At 52.4% G+C, this 19,771-nt stretch overlaps 1 protein-coding gene across 3 annotated transcripts; it reads right to left on the bottom strand.

The window, feature by feature from the left end:
- Positions 1–873: 873 nt before the first annotated feature.
- Positions 874–18,796, bottom strand: SH3GLB2 (SH3 domain containing GRB2 like, endophilin B2). 3 transcript variants are annotated; one of them, XM_064291352.1, is made up of 11 exons: positions 18,656–18,796; positions 13,021–13,162; positions 12,074–12,202; positions 8,061–8,194; positions 7,693–7,785; positions 5,416–5,478; positions 3,573–3,596; positions 2,868–2,957; positions 2,176–2,276; positions 1,432–1,672; positions 874–1,094 (listed from the first exon to the last, which is right to left on the bottom strand). In XM_064291352.1, exons 1-11 carry the CDS (start codon positions 18,716–18,718, stop codon positions 987–989), a joined length of 1,188 nt encoding a protein of 395 aa, XP_064147422.1. In that variant the 5' UTR covers positions 18,719–18,796; the 3' UTR covers positions 874–986. The 3 variants fall into 3 exon arrangements, with proteins under 3 accessions (XP_064147422.1, XP_064147420.1, XP_064147421.1); XM_064291350.1 differs by lacking the exon at positions 3,573–3,596 and having other exon boundaries at positions 18,656–18,789; XM_064291351.1 differs by lacking the exon at positions 13,021–13,162 and having other exon boundaries at positions 18,656–18,761.
- Between the last annotated feature and the right edge of the window lie 975 nt (positions 18,797–19,771).

Raw genomic sequence — 19,771 nt, 5'->3', positions numbered from 1 at the left:
CGTTTTCTTAGGAATGAAACGTTTCCTGTGCAGCTTCACGTACAGGCAGAGCACTCCCATCTGAGGAGCATGGCTCTAGGCCTGTGAGAAGGGAGCGCTGTGAGGGATGCACTGCCTTTCCTTCTGCCCTACTACTCCTGGGAGAGGGGCCCATAGCCAGAGTGCTGCTCACTCCTGTATATTACCCCACCCAGAAAGGAAACTGTAAATGTGAAGCTGTCCTTCCTCTCCCACCCTCAGGCCAGTCCCGTGGTGTCAGTGACCTCTGACAGAAGCCCGGGCAGCTTGCACACAAACATGTTTATTATTTGTCATTGGCTAGAGAGCAAGCAGACAGGCAGAAGTAAAAATACCAGTTAAAAAGTGAGTTTGGAGAGGTGAAGGCTGCAGCCACTGTACTTGGCTTGAGCTGATAAGAGGTGGGGAAGGGGAAAGGGTAGCACCGGGAAGATGCTGCTCCGGAGCCCAACCCTGCCTCTCCTGCCAGTTCTCCCCTCTGGCTCCAGGCTCAGCCAGGAGGGACGGTACCCAGTTCCTGGGGGCTGCCAGAGACCTGCCGGCCCCATTGCTTTTCCCTTTTCTGCTTTTGGCAACTAAAATACAGGTGCTCTCTTCTTCCCAGGGGTGCACCCCAGTGCTTCCTCAGGCCGTCTGTGGCCGACTCCCACCACGGGCCTAGGGTCTGAGTGCAGCTGCTCTAGCCAGCCCTCTCCCTCCTCAACAGATTGGGGAGGGCTGGGGTGCTCAGGGGATGCAGGCAGGATTAGAGGCTCCAGAACCACAAGTCAGAAGCAGGACTAGGCGGGAACAGGGATCATTCAGCCTGTTCGGCTCCCTCACAGCTGGATGACCAGGAGCAAGGACAGGAGGGGGTCAGTCTCCCCACCCTGAGCAGCTGGGTCACCAACAGACAAGGTAAGTGGCAGGGCTGCACCCAGACTCTCCTGCCCAGGCCAGAACGGGCAGGGGCCTGGGAGGGGGCCTGCTTAGCTGAGCAGCTCCAAGTAGGTGACAGGGACCTTGCCCTTCTTGTTGCCTCGCTCACCAATGAGCCAGTCAGGGTCCATGCCAGGCAGGCTGTAGACAGTGATGAGCTGAAGAGGGAGGGCAGAGGGGGGGGTCAAGGACCCAGCCAAAAGCAGAGCTGGACCCCAGCTGGAGGGGACAGAGTTGAGTCTCCCCATGATACATGGGCATCTACACCTCCAGTGACAGGCGGTTACCTCCCCACCTACTCCCCTGGGACACGGCAGATTATAAAGTGCCTCCTCAGACAGAGCTGCTTCCTTCCCTCCACCCTCCTCATACTTGCTCTATCCCCAGGGCCCCTCAGCAACTGAAAGTCTTTAGGCCTGCTGCTCCCCAGTTCCAGTTTTCTGACTGTTCATAGTCCAGCCCTTTCCTGCCACCCCTTGTAGCACCCAGGCCCACCTCATCAGCCAGCAGGGCCAGCTCACTGCTGTCAGCAGCCTCATAGTCATAGAGCACGCGTGCCTTACGGGTTCCGCTGGCAGGTGGGGCCACCTCCTCCAGGCAGAGAGCAGCCTCCCCTGGAGGTGCCAAGCCAGCCACAGAGGGCACCACAGGCATTGTGGCCGCAGTAGTGGTGGGCGAGGTGCTGCTCAGGGGCGGGGAGGCAGGCTCTGTAGTGCCTATGAAGGTGCCTGGAAATCTGGAGAGGTGAGGGATGTGTCTCAGCAGCTGGAAGCCATATCCCTGTGACTCAGTCCTAGGCGTCCCTCCTACCCCAGAGTACCAGCTGGGCCCACTGCCACTGTCCCAGAGGCAAGGGCCCCTCCCCAGTCTAGGAGACCTTGCTCCGCTACTTACATGGCTCCCTGGGAGCTGGCAGCATGAAGGGAAAAGCAAAGTGGGAAAGTGAGATGTCTGCCCCTTTGTCCCTGCCATCCTCCCTACCCCTGGCCTTCTCCTGAGACTGCTTGCAGAACCCCAGAGTACTCAGGTTTCCAAGCCCAACCACCCACTGTCATACTGATGGGGTGCCTGGGCCCAGAGAGGGACATGATGGCTCCCATCAGAGTGAGAGGCTCAGTTGAGAGCTTTCGGAGCTCAGGTGGGAGAAGGTTCATGCCCGAATAAGGCTGGGTTGCCGTTTGAATCTGGGAGCCAGGGGCCTCCAGTGGGCTCAGTGGTGCCTGGTCACAGTGCCCACACCTGCCCAGCTGTTTCTGTAAGTCCAGCATGTGGCGGTAGCACTGCGCATAGTAAGTTGTCTGGGACTCGACGAACTCATGGAGGCAGCGAAGGTGGTTCACCTGTGGGGAAGAGGTCCAGTGGTGACTTCTAACATCCACCCATGGGACTGAGGGGTGTATTCAAAACAAAACCCACTGCTGTTGAGTCGATTCCAACTTGTAGGGACCCTACGGGACAAGAAAGAACTGCCCCATGGGGTTTCCAAGGCGTAATCTTCCCGGAAGCAGATTGCCACATCCTTCTCCCATGGAGTGGCTGGTGTATTTGAATTGCCTACCCTTTGGATTCACCCCCATCCTCTGCTAGACCCTGGCCCAGCATTCCAACCTCTCGGCCCCAAGTTTCCTGCTCCCTTAGAAGACAGAGATACCCTACTCTTCAGGGATTGCTCTGCTTAAGGCAGCACCTCCAGCCCCAAGGGTGTCTCTGGGTAATGCTGAGATTATACCCTTGGAGACCACAGGGCCAAGGACTACCTTTCCCATCTTCTGAGATTCAAGTACACTGAGTGGAGGCATGAGGGATAGCACAAAGACTGATCAAAGGCGGAATTGGGGTAGAAATTGTTGAACTGGTGTATATTCTGCTGTGTATATTTTCAACAACAAAAATAGAAATATTAAAAAAAAGGAATTGGAAGGAAGACTTACATGAGTGCTACTGATTCCCTCTAGCAGGAGGCGGGTCACTTCTGCCTGCCGGTCAAACTCTGTCTGGGCCACTCGGAGCTCCTGCTCAGCCTGGAAACGGCAGGGCAGTGTGAGGTAGGGCAGTGTGAGAGCATAAGAGAGCCAGACTCGCCTCCCTCCTGTCATCCTCCAGGGCCCTCAGGCCCACCTGGGAACAGCTTCCTCTTCCCCTCCGTGTGTAGGATTCACTGCCCCCTAGGATGAAGACTGACATCTGGGGGGCACGGGTCCAATCTCTACCCCTGATCAGACCTGGAGCCTGGACTCTGAGCTCAGGATCCCTATCTCTTGGAGAAGCTACAACCCCACCAGGGACCCCCTTGAGCTGATGGATTCCTGTGACCACCCGCCACAGCGACAGGCCCTCCTATGCTTTGCCATGGGCGTTCACATCCGTCCATTTGCTCTTTTGATACTATCACCCATCAGGGTAAAATCCAATTAGCAAATGCCTCCTGAGTGTCTACTGTGTGCCGCCAGGCTCTGTGGAGTAAAAGTTTCCCCACAGAGGGAAACTCAGGCCCAGAGAGGGAATGTGGTCCAAGCATGTATGGGCAGAGCTCAGAACTAGAAACCAGACCTGAGTCTTACAGCAGCAGGTGTGCCTGGCTGCCATTCCCCACCGCCTACTAGCCCTCTCCTCCCAAGCCCCCCAGTGCTACTCACCTTGTCCACCTCATCATTCCAAAGCTGCGGAGACCACAACAGGACCGGTCAGCGGGGGAGGGGAGGGGAGGATAGCTCAACCCCAGAGCCCCTGCCCTGCCCCAGCTCCTGGAGACCCCAGCCTCTTCCCACCCCTTCCCTCCACCTCCCACCACACCATCCCCACCTCCCAAACCAGGAGCTGAGGCTGGGATGAGGCCTGGTGTGAGCAGGGACTGACCACCACAGTCCAGTCTAACATGCCACATGCAGGGAGGGGGAGAACAGCCAGCTGGGAAGTCCTGCTTGTGTTTCTCCCGAGTCTCGCCTACAGTGTAAGCCCCCATCTCATATTGGGGTCTCAAGGGAGACCAAGTGTCCCCCCCACCCCACCCTGATACCCTGATACTTGGCTAAAGCTGGTGGGCTGGGAGGCAGGACCATGTGACCCTGGGCCAGGCACTGAACCTTTCTGTTCTTCGGGAGAGAAAGACAGCCTCGTGCCTGAGTCACACTGGGGTTCAGTGGCAAAAGAAAATAACAGGGTAGTCTCCACCCTCCAGGGTATTTCTCCTCCCACTCGGACCAGGAAGGAGGGCAGGAAGTGTCATCCAAAGTCTAAAGAAGAAAAGCCCCCCCTCCCCCCACCATGACTTAGGAGACCCGTTTCTCCTGCCCACTTCCAGAAATCTATCCTAAGACAATCGCCCGAAATATGGAAAGCGAAACAAGGCCAGTCCATGTGGACAAAGATGTCCACCACAGTGTGGCTTATAAAATCAAAACATGGGATGTGACCTCCATGGGGCCTGCTAGAGTCAATTACGGTTGTCACCCATGAGGGACAATTATGCAGCTACTGAATGACACGAGTAACACGCAGCAACATGCTTGTAACAGAAATGAAGAACCAAGAGTCCACGGGAGGACTGCCATGGGGAAAATGGAAGGACAGAGAAAGGCAGAAAGGGCACAGCAGTGGTTGCACAGGCATAACAGGAGAGATGTGACTGGCCTATGTCCCAAACGCTAAAGAGTAAATACCAAATATCTCAACAATGCTGTAAAAAAAAAAAAAAAAAAAAAGACACAAAACATTCAAAGCCTTCACAATCCAGCCCCTGACCACTTTCTGTCCCACACCTCCCACCACTGCCCACTCCCTCCCCCTACACTTCCAGCTTCAGTCATTCTTGGGCACACTGTCTTCTCAAACCTTTGGGCCTTTGCACAAGCTGTTCTTTCTACCTGCAATGCCTTCCCTCTCCCTGCTCACTCTTAAGGCCATCTCCTCAGGGTTACCACACCTAGCAGGTGCCCTACAAAGGCAGCCAGTAAACCAGTGGCCATCCCTGTCACCTGGCCTTACGAGTCCGTGAGCTCCTGGAAGGCAGGGCCCAGGCCTCTTCCTCTCTCTATCCCTTGGACCCGCACAGGGCCTGGCCCTCAGTAGGTGGTGAATGGAAATGGGACCAGGGGGTGAGGACTGTGCGAGCTGGTCAGGGTTATGGTGAATGGGGGTGGGCAGACTTTCAGGCCCCCTGGAGATGGGACAACCGCCGTCCTAAGTCCACCACACTGTTCCGTGCAGCTGGCTGAGCCTTCTCGTCAGCATTCTACAGGGAGGAGCAGGTCCAGCAACATGGTCACAAGGTACAGGGGACAGACAGGTGGACAGAGGTAGGGGCTGCTGCTTTCCTTTCCCCCTCTACTGCTTCCCCCCAGCCTCAGGCCTTGCCCATCCAGGTGCGTGGTGCCCCTGCCTTACCCTCAAGCCCCTGCTTCCTGTGCAGTCAGGGCCAGGTGTGGGAGTGGGACGTGGGGGCAAAGGAGGCTGGGGGTGGGATGGGTGGGGGGCGCTTACCGCAGAGGCGCTGGCCGAGAGAATGTAATTACGAGGTCTAGTCTCCTGAAAGTCAGGCACCGTCTGGCGGAGAACAGAGTTCACGGAGGGGTCACACTGGGTTGGGGCCAAGGCTGAGGCCTGGAGGCCACCCCAGGGTCTCCCACAGGGAGATGCCAGGAGCCCCCAACCCCAGGGACAAGAGGCTATAGACAAATACAACATGGAAACCCTTCTCCCCAATCCAACCTCCTGGAAATAAGGAGGGCTTAGAGACTCAAGAGTCAAGACAAAGACCAAGTGGGGGAAATGGCTGGGGATCCTGAGAGCAGATGTGGCAGTCAGCTTGTGGCTGTTGTCAGCATCCTGACTTCTGGTGAAGCCCCAGGTTGGGTCATGCCCCTCTCCTCCCTTGACCAGTCTCACTCAGACACGCAAGTTAGAGCCACAGTCCCCCAAACAAAGCCTGCCCCCACCATAGCTTTCTCCATCCCAGATTCACCACACACCATATAGCTTGCTCCTGCATCAAGGACCAGGACCCTCCCCCGCAACAAGGGTGGACAGATGGATGCATGGATGGACAGAGTGACAGGCTTTCAACATTTGCAAAAAGCTGACCCACAGCCTCCAATGCCTGGCATTCCCTCCAAACCAGAGGTTATGCATGGCAGAGGCTCTGATGGGGAGACCAGCTGCTTGCAAAATGCCCCCAGGATGTGCCCTGGGCCGGCCACAGCCCCACAGGCCCAAGGGCGAGATGGGGCAAGTCAAGCAGCAGCACAGCACGTGGGACAGGTATACTCACATCTCCCTCACACTGAGCCAAGTTACCCAAAGCAGAACAGAAAAGAACAAAAACAAAGAGTTAGTGGGTCCACAGCGCAGGCAGGAGCAGGCCCCCCAGGCCCCAGCAGAAAGGGATACTAGGCAGATGGATACACACAACCCCACCTTCTGGAAGGAGTCCTGGTATGTGCCTGCATGTGTATTTACAGGGGTGGGTACAAGGACAGAAATGCCTGGCTTGAGTCATTTGAGACATTGTAGCTGGGGCTGCCTAGTTCCCAGCTCTGGAGAAGGTTCCTGGCCTGACCAAAAGATGTGAGACTGTCTGGGCCAACCAACTAGAGAAGAGGTTGTACCACTCCAGTCACCACGGAAAGGCTACCCTCACCTGCCAGGTGGAGGAAGTTTGTTCTCGCCAAGTCACTAGGGGAGAGCCTATCCAGCCCCAAGTGACAGGGAGAGATTGTCCTGTCCAGGTGACTTAGAAGAGGCCATCCCAAGAGCCATCGGATCACCTGGGCAACCCCAAGACTCCAGTGGCTGAGCCTCTGCCTCTGACCTGGACCCCACACGCCTAGATGAGCTTAGAGCCTGTCCGTGACTCTTGCCAAAAGTAGCACAGCCCATAGTGGCCCCACTGTGGGAGGGGAATGCAAGGAACGTTTGGGGCTGGGGTTCTTATAGGCAGCTGTGAGTCTGGGCAGGGCTAGGCCTTCCTCAGCCTAGAGCCTAGGCAGACGTAGGAGTGGTTTCCCTGGCACACCCTGAACCTGGGAGTCACCTCCTCAGGGTGTGAGGAGGTCTTCAGACCCTTGCACCCCTGAGCCGCCTGGCATCCTAGGACTGTGCCCAACCCTGGGGCCAGCTCTCCTAATCCTGGGCAAGGCCATGTCTGGATCACCCCATGCTCTGTGTCCCATGGTCCAGACATGTAGAACAGACCTCAGGGAGGGAAAGAGGGAACCCAGATGGCCCAGGCCCTGCCCAGTCTGATGGGGCTCTTGAAAAAGTCCCTCAGACACGTCTGAGCAGGTGGGCGGTCCAGCTCCAAGGTTCTCCAGACCGTGGCAGGGGAGACTGAGAACAGGGCACCCTGGGCCCAGTGTTCGAGCAGCAGGTGGGGTAGTTAGTAAGGGGGAGCCATGGTCGGGCAGAGCCGGGGACAGAGAGCAGGGCATCCACAGAGGGCGGGAAAGGACCATGCAAGAGACTTCAACCGGCTGTCTGGGAAGGCTGTGGGGTACCCTGGGCCCAGGTGGGGGTACTGCTGGTCCACCCACCCCATAAACGACTGCCCTGGGACCCAGAGCTCTGGGGTCACCAGGGTTCCCTTGGGGGTCAGGGGTAGAGAGGCATGACCTGAGGTGGCCAGCCCAGCCCAGTGTCCCCCAGCCAGACCACTCCAGGCAGAGAGGGAGGAGAGAAGTCATGCCAAACACCAGGTTCCTTCACAGCCTTGTGGCTCCAGCCAGAGTCTGGTGGGGCTGGGAGGCCAGTGGGGACACCTACCGTGGCTTTGGCTTCTGCAGCCTTGGCCTTCTTCAGCCGTGCTTTGCAGGCATCCAAGTCCAGACGCCGGTTTTGGAGGAGCCGCCTCTCCTTCTGCAGGGTGGGGGGTGGGAACAGTGAGACCCTGGGCAGCCCTGGGAGACCCGTGGCTGTGGCAAGACAGCCCATAGGGCCATCTTGTCAAGACGGGGAAACTGAGGCCCAGAGACGGAAGGACATCCACTCCAGCTTACTCAGCCCACAGAAGCCAAACCTGGGGAGGTCCCAGGAGTTCTGGAGTCCCAGCAAGGGGAGGGGAACCTGCGCTTAAAGGGTCAAAGAAGATGGCTACCACGTTACCAAGAAACTGAGCGGCCTCAGGCTCTCACCGAAATTGTTTTCCAGTCTCCTTCCAGGAAGTTGCGCAAGGGTGTAAGGAAGTTGATGGAGGCTGTGTGGATAAAGTCCCTTTCGGCACCTCCCAGTCGTTTTTCAGCTTCTGCCACCTTGATCAGTGTCTTCCCTGAGAAAGGAGGGTTGAAGGGTGAGTAGAGGCTCAGGCTCAGGCTGCACTGATCCCCAGGAAGCAGGGGAGAGCTTAGAAAGGCATGCTGGAGAGGCTTGGGCAAGGACATGAAGTGCAGGATGGTCTGCCTGGCAAAAAGTGGAAGCAATCTACATTATCAACTGAGGACTGACAAATAAATAGTGGGACATCCCAAAAATGGAACACTACGCAGCCATTAAAAAAACTGAAGTGGGGGTAGGCTTCTGGAATGGCAGAAAGAGGAGCTCAACAAGTCCTCTCCCCCAAAAGCAGTAATAAAAACTGCACAAAACTGTCAAAAAAACATTTCAGAACTTGGGAAATTGACCAGAGGTAAATAACAAATTAAAAAAAAAAAAAACCTGTTGCCATCGAGTCGATTCCAACTCATAGTGACTTATAGGACAGAGTAGAACTGCCCCACAGGGTTTCCAAGGAGCAGCTGGTGAATTTGAATAGCTGACCTTTTTTTTTTTTTTGGTTAGCAGCCAAGCTCTTAACCACTGCATGACCAGGGCTTAAGAAGTATTTTATTCAAGAAGACTCACTGGACCTTGGTAAAAAGAATAAAGTACCTAGGAATCAGTTTAACCAAGGAAATTAACAACCTTGACACTGAAAGTGTAAAACACTGCTGAAAGAAATGAAAGGAGATATAAACACATGGAAAAACTTCTGCGTGTATGGATTGGTAGACTGAATATTGTTACGATGTTAATTCTACCTAAAGTGATCTACAGGTACAGCATAAATCCTATTAAAATTTCAACAGTCTCTTTTGCAGAAATGGAAAAGTAGATCCTCAAATTCACATGGAATTGCAAGGGACTCTGAATAGCCAAAATAATCTTGGAAAAAAAGAAAAGAAAGTAGGAGGACTCATATTTCCAATTTCAAAATGTACTCTAAACCTACAATAGTTTTAAATACTGTGGTACTGGTATAAATATCAACATATAAACCAATAGAATAGAGTTGAGAATCCAGAAATAAACTCTTAGGTCCAGGGCAATTTATTTTCAACAAGGGCGCCAAGTCCATTCAATGGAGAAAGAATAGTCTCTTCAACAAATGGTACTGTAACAACTAGATTTTCACATGCAGAAGAATGAAGCTGGATCCATGTCTCACGTCATATACAAAAATTAACTCAAAATGGATCAATGACGCATATATAAGTGCTAACACCAGGACACTCTTAGAAGCAAACACAGAGGTAATGCTTCAGAACGTTCTTTTAGACAGTGAATTTTTAGATATGACTCCAAAAGCACCAGGAACAAAAGAAAAAAAAAACCAGATAAGCTAGACTTCTTCAAAATGAAAAACTTCTGTGCTTCAGAGGATATTATCAAGAGAGTTAAAAGGCAACCTACAGGATGGGAGAAAATATTTAGAAACTATTTATCAGATAAGAGTTTAACATTCAAAATATATAAAGAACTCTTAAAACTCAGGAAAAATAATAGCCCCATTAAACAAAAGACAAAGGATCTGCTTAGACATTTCTCCAAAGAAGATACACAAATGACCAACAAGCACATGAAAAGATGCTCAACATCATTAGTCATCAGGGAAATGCAGAGCAAAACAACAATGAGATGGCACTTCACACCAACTAGGATGGGTATTATTTAAAAAGAAAAAACAAACAAACAAAAAACAGAAACTATCAAGTGTCGGAGAGGATGTGGAGAAATTGGAACAGTGGTGCACAGCTGGTGGGAATGTAAAATGGTACAGCTTCTGTGGTAAACAGTTTGGCTTTTCTTCAAAAAGTTACACATAGAAATACCATATGACCCAAGAATTCGTAAGTATATACTCAAAAAAATTGAAAGGAATGACTCCAACAGACACATGTACATCAAAGCTCATTTCCACACTATTCACAATAGCCAAAAGGCGAAAACAACTCAACTGCCCATCAACAGAGGAATGAATAAACAAAATGTGGTACATCTACACAATGAAGTATTATTTAGCTATAAAGTGAAATGAAGTCCTGATACATGTTACCATACAGATGAACCTAAAAACATTATGTTAAGTGAGATGAGCCAGACACAAAAGACAAATACTCTATGATCCCACTTACAAAAAATATCTAGAATAAGTAAAAAGATTTGTGATTACCAGGGAATGGGGGAGGGAGAGAGAGGGAGTACAAAGAGTAATAATAACGAATAAGAAAAAAAAAAAAGCAGCAAGGATAAAGAAGACTTGAACAACACTATCAACCAACTAGACCTAACTGACATTTATATAACACTCCACTCTATAACAACGTAAATTTGTTTAAGTGTGCATGGAACATTCTCCAGGACAGATGATATGCTAGGCCATAAAACAAGTCTCAATACGTGTAACAGGATTAAAATATACAAAGTATGCTCTCTGACCATAGCGAAATTAAATTAGAAATCAACAACGGAAGGAAACTTGGAAAATCCACAAATATCTAGAAATTAAACAACACACTCCTGGTGAGAATGTAAAACCACATGGGCACTTTGGAAAACAGTTTGGCAATTTCTTAAAAAGTTAAACATAAATTTATCATATGACTCAACAATTCCACTCCTAGGTATTTACTCAAGAGAATGGAAAACATATGTCCACACAAAGACTTGCATGCAAATGTTCAGAGAAAAACAACCCCGATATCCATCAACTGGTGAATGGACAAAAACATATGGGACCACCCGCTCCTCACTTACTGACACGGTTAAGTTCCAAAAACCAGGTCATTATGTGAAAATTGGGTTATGCAAAAATGGAGGATAACCACATCAGATCACAAAATGAAGGATGACTACATCATTACATAACTGCCAAACCATTGAGAATCATGGTCCAGCAAGTTGACACATAACCTTAACCATCACAGCCAATGTTACTCTCGCCTTGCACCTTGGCATTCATTACTGCCAGATGTACATTGTTAATGTGCAAAATAGTGAGGACAGTAGATTTTTTACTATTGTCGTAAATGCAAAATGTCAGATAACAATATCGTTGATAAGTGAGGAGGAGGCGTATTATCCATACAATGGAATACTATTCAGCAATGAAAAGGAATTAAATTCTAAAATGTGCTACAACATGGCCAAACCTCAAAAACATTATGCTAAGTGAAAGAAGTCAGATGCAAAAGCCTATATGTTGCACGATTTCATTTATACGAAATGTTCAGAGAAGACAAATAAACAGAGATAGAAAACAAATTAGTGGTTGCCTAGGGCTGGGAGTGGAGATTGATTGTAAACACACATGACACAAGGTTTCTTTTTGGGGTGGTAGAAATGTTCTTTAAACTGGATTGTTGAGCTGTCTGGACAACTCTGTAAACTTACCAAAAATAATTGAATTACACCCTTAAAATAGGTATACTTTATGGTATGTAAATGATACCTCAATAAAAACTGTTAAAAATGGAGGAAAAAAAAGCCTGAGGTAGACTTCTAAGTGCTTCCGTAAACAGATATCTGTAGTACCATGCCAAGTTAAAAAAATCAGTTTGCAAAACATGATTCTGTTAAAAAATACACATGGTGACAGTTGTACACATGGTGAACGTAATTAATGTCACTGAACTGTACATGTAAAAACGGTTGAAATGTCAAATGCTGTGTTATATATATCCTATCACAATTAAAACACACACAAAGCAAAACTAGGTAAGGGAGACTTCCATTTTTTACTATTTTCTTCTGCATTGATTGAGGTTTTCACAATAAGGATAAATTCAGGTATTATTTGTGTAATGGAAAAAATGAAGGAAGGAAGGGAGGGGGGCAAAAATAGAGATAGAGAGACCTCATCTCCCAAGCCCAGCTGTGGGACCTGGCTCACCGTAGGGAGTAGTGGGCCCCAGCTCACTAGCCGCCTCTGCCATGTACTGAGCCAGCAGCTCCCCGTTGGTGACTCGCGAGGGGACCTTCCTGTCCAGCTTCTCATACAGGAACTCCTCCACACGGGCACCTGTGAGGAGACAGCAATAAAAGCCACAGGGCTCTTTGGTCCAAGCCCAAGGATGAAAGCCATGGGGAGAGAAACAGATCCAGACTAGGCCCTATCCACTAAAGTGCCTAGCTGGTGACTTCTGGAATATTCTCTTGCCTATGCCCACCTCAACCCTGTGGGACTGCACTATTAACACTTCACTCTACACAAGCTAAGGCTCAGAAACATGAAGTATCTTCCTGAGGTCACACAGCTGGAGTTGACAGGGCCAAAGTCAAAGCCTGGCTCCTGCCCTCCCCATTGGAACATGGATGTACTGGGCATCACATACACACGAACAATTCCCTGGCCCTGGCTCCCAAAAGATCTCCAGGCATTCAGGCCCATGTCAGGTTTACAGGTAGACAAGTGGCACAACTCCATGTCACCCTTTTCCAGCAGGTTCTCCTGTAGTTTGGTTCTTCTCATTCCTTGCTCGCTCTGTGACTTTGGGCAAGCCCTTTGCCATCTCTGGATCTCGCTGACTTCTCTAAAATGACTGAGTTTATGCTCTTCCTGTCTCTCCTCTCAAGTGTGTTGTAGTCTCTAAGGATTTCTTTAACTCCTTTGTGCAAAACTTAGCAGTTCTGCTGCTCCAGAGAGCATCCTGGAGCCCAAAACCGAGTCTCTTGTTCTCTTTACCTGGGACTTCCCATAACACCCTTAAGCCCCAGGGTCTAACTGAAATCCTGCCTGCTTAGCTGCCCAGTCCCACCTGCCTGGCCTCAGCAAGGCCTGGCCTCCTGCCAGCTGCTTCCCCACTCCTCACCCCCGCGGGTCGGCCTGCATCCACTCACTAGGGTTGGGCTGCAGCAGCACCTCTGTCTGCCTCAGGATCTTCTCTGTCCAGTTCTTGGTGCTGTCTGCCCGGGTCAGAAGGTTTTCAAAGTGTGCATCGAGCTCAGTCTTCTCGGCCTGGCCGAATTTCTCCTCTGTGAACTGTGGGGCCGAGGGGTGGGGAGGGGTCAAAAAGGAATGGGGGCCTGGACACAGGTAGACTGAGGACTGCTACCCCTGCCTTCTGGCTGGAACCCAAGTCCTAAGGTCAAGAGACTCGCTCTGCTCTTAATCTGCTCTGTGACCTTGATCAAGTTACTACCCTACTCTGGGCCTCCACTGGCTCCTCTGTTTGGGCTACAGTTTAGGGATCATAGCTTTTTTTTTTAAATCTGATATAAGTTGTAGACCCTCTCCCCACAGAAATGCACAATTATACAAAATCTAGTGTACAATTTAGATGGGTGAGGAACCCTCAGGAGCCCATCTTTACAGGTCCTTCCAGCCTGACTCAGCAGGAGGTTTTGGTGGAAAGGGCTCATAGAACAAACTGGGCACAGAGTAAGGTCTGGGTTTTCAGGAGGCTCCATGGGGAGCTGGGAGCCTGCTGGGGAGGGGGTGCCAGGAGAGTAAGTAGGAAGAAACCTAGGCTCTGGAATCACAGACCTTGCTTCAAGTCTTAGTTCTGCCACTGACAAGCTGTGTGACCTTGGGCAAGTGGCTTTGCCTCTCTGAGCACCGGTTTCTCGAGCTGAAAAATGGGGATAATAAGTAAGAGCATCTCCCTCCTAGGGTGGTTGGGAGGCTGAAGGAAGGCAGGAAGGAAGGTGCAGGTAAGACATTAAGGCTGGGGTCTGGCATGGAGTCAGCAGAGGAATGTGTGGGAAGGAAGCATGGCCAAAAGACATGGCACACCGCCAGTCCGCTGGAGCCAATTGCTGGGTACGCCCTGGGCCAGAAAGCCTGGCAGCTCCACCCCAAGGCCAGACAGGGATGAGGATGCCACATGAATTACCCTTTAGGGCTGGCAGAAGCCATGTGGGCCACCAAGAAACAGCCAGAAACCAGCCCAAAGCCCTGACCACTCTGATTTAAGGCCCCTGGACCAATGTCCACATTTTTCAAACAGAGACACCAAGGCCTTCACTAGCCAGGGCAAGGGGCTTGCCCAAGGTTACAGCTAAAGAGCAAAATGGAGAAGGCCTCCCTAAGGGACCAAATTACTGGGCTGAGGGCTGGGGACCATGCCTAGGGGGACATCTAGCTCAAATGGCATAACATAGTTTACAGAGAAAATGTTCTACATCCTTCTTTGGTGAGTAGCATCTAGGGTCTTAAAAGCTTGTGAGCGGCCACCAAAGATACTATACTGGTCTCACACTGTCTAGAGCAAGAATGAAAAAAATCAAAGGTACAAGAGAAAGATTAGTCCAAGGGACTAAGGAACCACAACTACCACAGCCTCCACCAGACTGAGTCCAGCACAACTAGATGGTGCCTGGCTACTACCACTGTCTGCACTGACAGGGATCACAATAAGAGAGTACTGGACAGAGCTGGAGAAAAATGTACAACAAAGTTCTAACTCACAAAAAAAGACCACATTTACTGGTCTGACACAGACCGGAGAAACCCCGAGAGCATGGCCCCCAGGAACCCTTTTAACTCAGTACTGAAGTAACTCCTGAGGTTTACCCTTCAGCCAAAGATTAGATAGGCCCATAAAACAAAACAAGATTAAATGGGCACACCAGCCCAGGGGCAAGGACAAGAAGTCAGGAGAGGACAGGAAAGCTGGAAAAGGGGAACCCAAGGCCAAGAAGGGGAGAGCGTTGACATGTCATGGGGTTGGCAACCAGTGTCACAAAACAATATGTGTACTAATTGTTTAATGAGAAACTAATATGCTCTGTAAACCTTCATCTAAAGTACCATTAAAAAATATACAAAAAAAAAGGGGGCAGGGGAGAGAAGGCGTGCACAATAAGGTCAGTAATAATAACAACAAATAACACCCATCGTATCTGAGGCCCGGCCTGTGCTAAGTACCTTACATCAGTGACCTCATTGGCTCTTCCACTACCCCTCCAAGGCAGATTGGGTGAAGTTTCCCGTTTTACAGGGGAGGCTACTGAGGCTAAGCAAGGGGCCAGGACCATGCTTGAGTTAAGAGTCATCACAACCTGGGGTCTGGAGGTCCCTCCTGAGCCACTGGGCACCAATGATTAACCCAGAGGCCACAAGGCTGCTCCAGCTGCAGGGAGTGGGAGGCAGACGCCTGAGACAGTCAGGCTCCTCAGCAGCCATCAATTATGTAGCAGGGTTTGGGTTTCTTCCCACACAGCTGGGCAGGCCAGGCTGGCAGGGCTATAGCCTCCAGCTCCTCACCTGGGGACTAGCTGCTCCCAGCCCTCCTTCTACTTCCCCCACTCTTGTCGCCTCTGCCTCCTCTTCCACCTCAGGCTCCCGAAGCTGTGGTCTCCCTGGAGAGGGTCCCCTGCTGGGAGCCAGGCCCTAAATAGGCCTTACCTCACACAGCTCTCTGAGGAGGATGGCATTAGCCCCATTTTCCAGAAGAGGAAACTGAGGGTCAGAGAGGTGAAGTCACCTCTCTGGGCTTCAGTGCCCTCCTGAAGAATGGGATAACGGGACCTGACTCATTGATTATTTAGAAGGTGCTTAGCTCTGTGGCTGGCACACAGTAAGAACTCAATAAATGTTAGCTTGTACTATCATCATCATCATTATAATAAAATGTCTCCCTCACACACCTCCTCTGTTCCCAGGAGCTACCTGGGACCTCCTTACCCCAATGATACAGGAACTTCTTCACACTCAACGTCTCCAAACCCAGTCCAAAAACCAAACCAAACCCATTGCCAGCAAGTCGGTCCTGACTCATAGCAACCAGATAGGACAGGGTAGAACTGCCCAATAGGGTTTCCAAGGCTGTAATCTTTATGGAAGTAGACTATCACATCTTTCTTCCATGGAGCAGCTGGTGGGTTTGAAATACCAACCTTTCAGTTAACAGCCGAGTGCTTAACCACTGCACCACCAGGGCTTCTCAAACCCAGTCCAGCCTGCTCTAAATGTGCACCTCAATACCTCCCCTCCTCACCCCTCCCACCCTATTCCTCACATCCCACAGGTACTAAGGCCTCCCAGGCTGTCCTGACCCCTTGGGCATCCATTCTGCACCCACCGCGGTCTGCCTAGCTCTGATTATGATGACGCCACTGCCTTCCAGCTTTTTTTTTTTTTTTTTACTATCATTGTTACCAGTACTATTATTACAATTACTATTAACAGTACTCATCCTATCACTCCTCCTGCCCGCCCCCACTGGCATCCTACCCATTCTCAAATATACCTTATGTTTTGCTGCCTCATGGTCCTCATCTGGGCTATGCCCATTACCTGGAATACCCTCCCTGTGCCAACTTCACAAAATTCTCCCTACTTCGAAGACATAGTTCAAGAGCACTTCACCTGGAAGGCATTCCGGAATTACCCATGTAAAAGGGATCCTGCCCTCTAGATTCTCATCCCGAAGCCATGGCCTTGTTCCTGCTGGGACAGGGGTGGGTGTGAGGCTCTTAAAAGTTGTCCCTGGTACATGGAGGGGCCGAGTGCTTACCCAGCATGCCTTTGTGCCTCGCAAGGTGGAATCTACACAGAGAAGCCGCCTACGTATTGATAATGAAGAACTCTCCACCATTCCCTGGGCTACCTGGCCTTAGGCAGGTCCCTTGTGTGGCCTTTCCTGCCCAGGTCATATTTCAGGTCCCCCTCTCCTTGGGCCTGCCATCCCTGCCAAGGGGATTGGGCCTGCCATCCCTGCCAAGGGGAAGGGGCCTGGTGCCTCAGAGGCCTGTGCCTGCAGAGACCAAGGCTGCTCCCTGCAAGATGCCAGCAGCAGGGGGTGGGCGTGCAGAGCCAGAGAAAGCCTCTATTTATAAAGCTTCCAGCTCCCTCCTCCATCCTGGGAGGCTGGAGCCTGGGCGCTGTCGGCTCCCACTCCATTATGGGCGACCCCGTGGACCTGCCACTAGCCACTGAAGCGAAGCCACAGGGCCCAAGCTCCCCGCCCCCCACCATGACTCCTGAGCCCTTCGAGTAATGTCAGGTCAGGTGCCTGGGCCCCAATGGCAGAAGGAAACCGGTAGATCAGGTTCTTCCCCAGATGTGGGAGATATTGCAGTTGCCATGTTAACACTAGGGTGGATTCCTCACCTGTCAGAAAGACTGGGCCTGTCTGAGGGGTCTGGAGTCCTAGGATCCCCACTAGGACTGGGGGCACTGACCAGGCTAGAAGCACCAAGCAGCAAATCCTCACCCCCTGGGACACTAATTCTCATGGGGACACTGCACTTTCTAGTAAACACCACCACACAGGCTTCAGGGAGGGAGGCCTGGCAGGGGCTGGGGCTCCTCCAGGGAGGAAAGGCCTCCTCAGTAGTGCCAACAACATGGACAAGGACAACAGGGCCAGAGGAATGCAACGGAACAGGCCCCTGTGCCTGCAGGATCTCACTGAACCCCACAGCCACCGTCTGAGGCAAGCACAATGTTACAACCGATTTACAGATGGGGAGATTGAGGCTCAGAGAGGGAAAGAGACTTGCCCAAGGTCATGTGATGTATAAGGGCACTATTAACCACAGGGATACCAATAATGAGCTTGCCTTTAGTGATCACGTACACGCACAGTCCCATGGGGTCCTCACATCCATTCTGGCAGGGGGGGTATTAGTAATCCCATTTTCCAGATTGAGAAACTGAGGCCCAAAGAGGTGAGGCCACTTCCCCAAGGTCACAGAAGGGAGCATTCACTACCATATGTGACTCCAGATCTTCAACATGACATTAAGCTGCCTCAGCTTCTCTCCCAGACCGCCAATGGATAGTACCTGCTCCAATCCTGGCATCATCGGCCTGGACAGTTTCCCAAGGAGCGGTCCAAGCCAGGCCCCAGCTCTCCCTAACCCCTGGCCTGGGGACTAAGAGGAAACAGGCCTCCCAGGGAGCAGAAAGGAAACAACCACAGACCTACTGGATTCTGGCCTGACTCTCCAAGCCTGTAAAGGATCCTGAAGGATCACAGCATCACCAGCCCATTGCACAAGTGTAGAGACGGAGGCTCAGAGAAGGGGCTGTGAGGGGTGCATGAGTCCCTGGACACGGACCCAGGCCTCCAAATGCCCTCACCAAAGCCAGAGCTCTGGCTAGGCAGAGAGACAGGGAGGGAGGAGCAGCCTCCTGCCCTTTCCCCTCCACAGCGGGGCTCCCACAGGGCCTCGGGGAAAAGCCAGGGCAGGGCGGTAACCCAGCTGGTCGAAATGGTGGGCACTGGTCCGTCTTCCCCAGGCAGCAGGGCCGAGGCCGGGCTTAGCCCCCGTCCCTGGGTCATGCTGAGGGTGCGGCCAGTGTAAACAGCGGCCCCGGGCTCACTCTCCTGGGCAGCGCTGAAGGAGCAGGGGACCTAGCGTGCTGAGGGTGTCCCCGCTGCGGGGAAGGTGGCAGCTGCACTCGAAGGGTTCTGCTTCAGGGGCGCCCTCCGCGCTGCGCCCGCCCCACATCCGGGCCCCGGGAGACGGCCGTGCGGGAGCCCAGGGCGCACGGCTGGGAGCACGGCGCGGCGCCAGGCCTCACCTGCACCGCCCGGGTGAAGAAGATGCCCGCGTCCGACGCCAGCTTCTTCATATTGAAGTCCATGGTGCGCACGCACGGCCGGCTGCGCTCGGCCGAGCGCAGCCTGGCAGCCCCGTGCCTCCTGCCGCCGCCGCCCGGCCCACACCCCGCCCACCTGCTGCCGGAGCGCCGGCCCCTACCGCGCCCGCCTGCCGGCCCACAGCCGCCGCCGCCGCCGCCGCCGCCGAAAGCAGAACTAGCAGGAGCGTGCAGGGCGGGGCGCGGCCGCCGCCTGGGGCGGAGCCGAGCGGAGGGCGGCCCGGAGGCGGCCAGCGGGTGCTCACTGCTGCCCCTTGCGTCCACCGCCCGCCAGCCCGCTGACCACGGGCGCAGCTGCCTGTCACCCGGCCGCCGCCTGGGCCGGCCTCTCCTGCTTCTTCCTCTCCCTTTGTCTACTCGCACCCCTCCCCCGCCCGCCCCACACACCGTCTGTCTGTGGTGCCCGCTGTCTCCCTATTTCTCGGCTTCTTTTTTTTATTTCTCGGGTCTCTGGCCCTCCCCACACTGGCCCTCTTCACCCTTCCTACTCTTCTGACCCTGACCTTGGTGACATTACTCACAACTGAGGGCCAGCTGGGGGCTCATCCTTCAAGGCTAGGAAGGGAGTATGTGCGGGGAAGGAGCGGGTAGCGGGGCCGGGAGCCTAGCACATGACGAGAATGGGGGTGGCCTACGGCTGGGATATCAAAGGTCGGGGTTTCTCTCCAAGTGGAGGGGCGGGGCTGCCCTCAGGTACGAACATGTACTGAGTTTGAACACAGCTCTTCACAACTCAGACAGGTAGACAGGTGGCCCCGGTTCACAGATAACTCCCTCTCGGGGGTTTGGGAGGGAGCTTTTTACCTGTCTCCACCTCTCTCCATCTCTGCCTCTGTGCTTCATCTTTTAACCACGTGGTACCTGAACTAGGGAAACCCTGGTGACTTAGTGGTTAAGTGCTAGGGCTGCTAACCAAAGGGTCGGCAGTTTGAATTCGCCAGGCGCTCTTTGGAAACTCTATAGGGCAGTTCTACTCTATCCTATAGGGTCGCTATGAATCGGAATCGACTCGACAGCACTGGGTTTGGGTTTTTTGGT

This window comes from Loxodonta africana, chromosome 9 (assembly GCF_030014295.1).
Source record: "Loxodonta africana isolate mLoxAfr1 chromosome 9, mLoxAfr1.hap2, whole genome shotgun sequence".
NCBI classification, from domain to species: Eukaryota; Metazoa; Chordata; class Mammalia; order Proboscidea; family Elephantidae; genus Loxodonta; species Loxodonta africana.
This window is presented reverse-complemented; position numbering and strand designations above follow the sequence as displayed.

What these genes read in the sequence shown, in the direction of transcription:
- SH3GLB2 (XM_064291352.1), bottom strand. Translation starts at nt 18,718, where the DNA reads ATGGACTTCAATATGAAGAAGCTGGCGTCGGACGCGGGCATCTTCTTC. An exon ending in AGGGAATCAGTAGCACTCAT is followed by an intron (nt 2,277 to 2,867) that starts GTAAGTCTTCCT and finishes TCTTCCCCACAG; the next exon opens with GTGAACCACCTTCGCTGCCT. An exon ending in TTACAGAAACAGCTGGGCAG is followed by an intron (nt 1,673 to 2,175) that starts GTGTGGGCACTG and finishes TCACCTCTCCAG; the next exon opens with ATTTCCAGGCACCTTCATAG.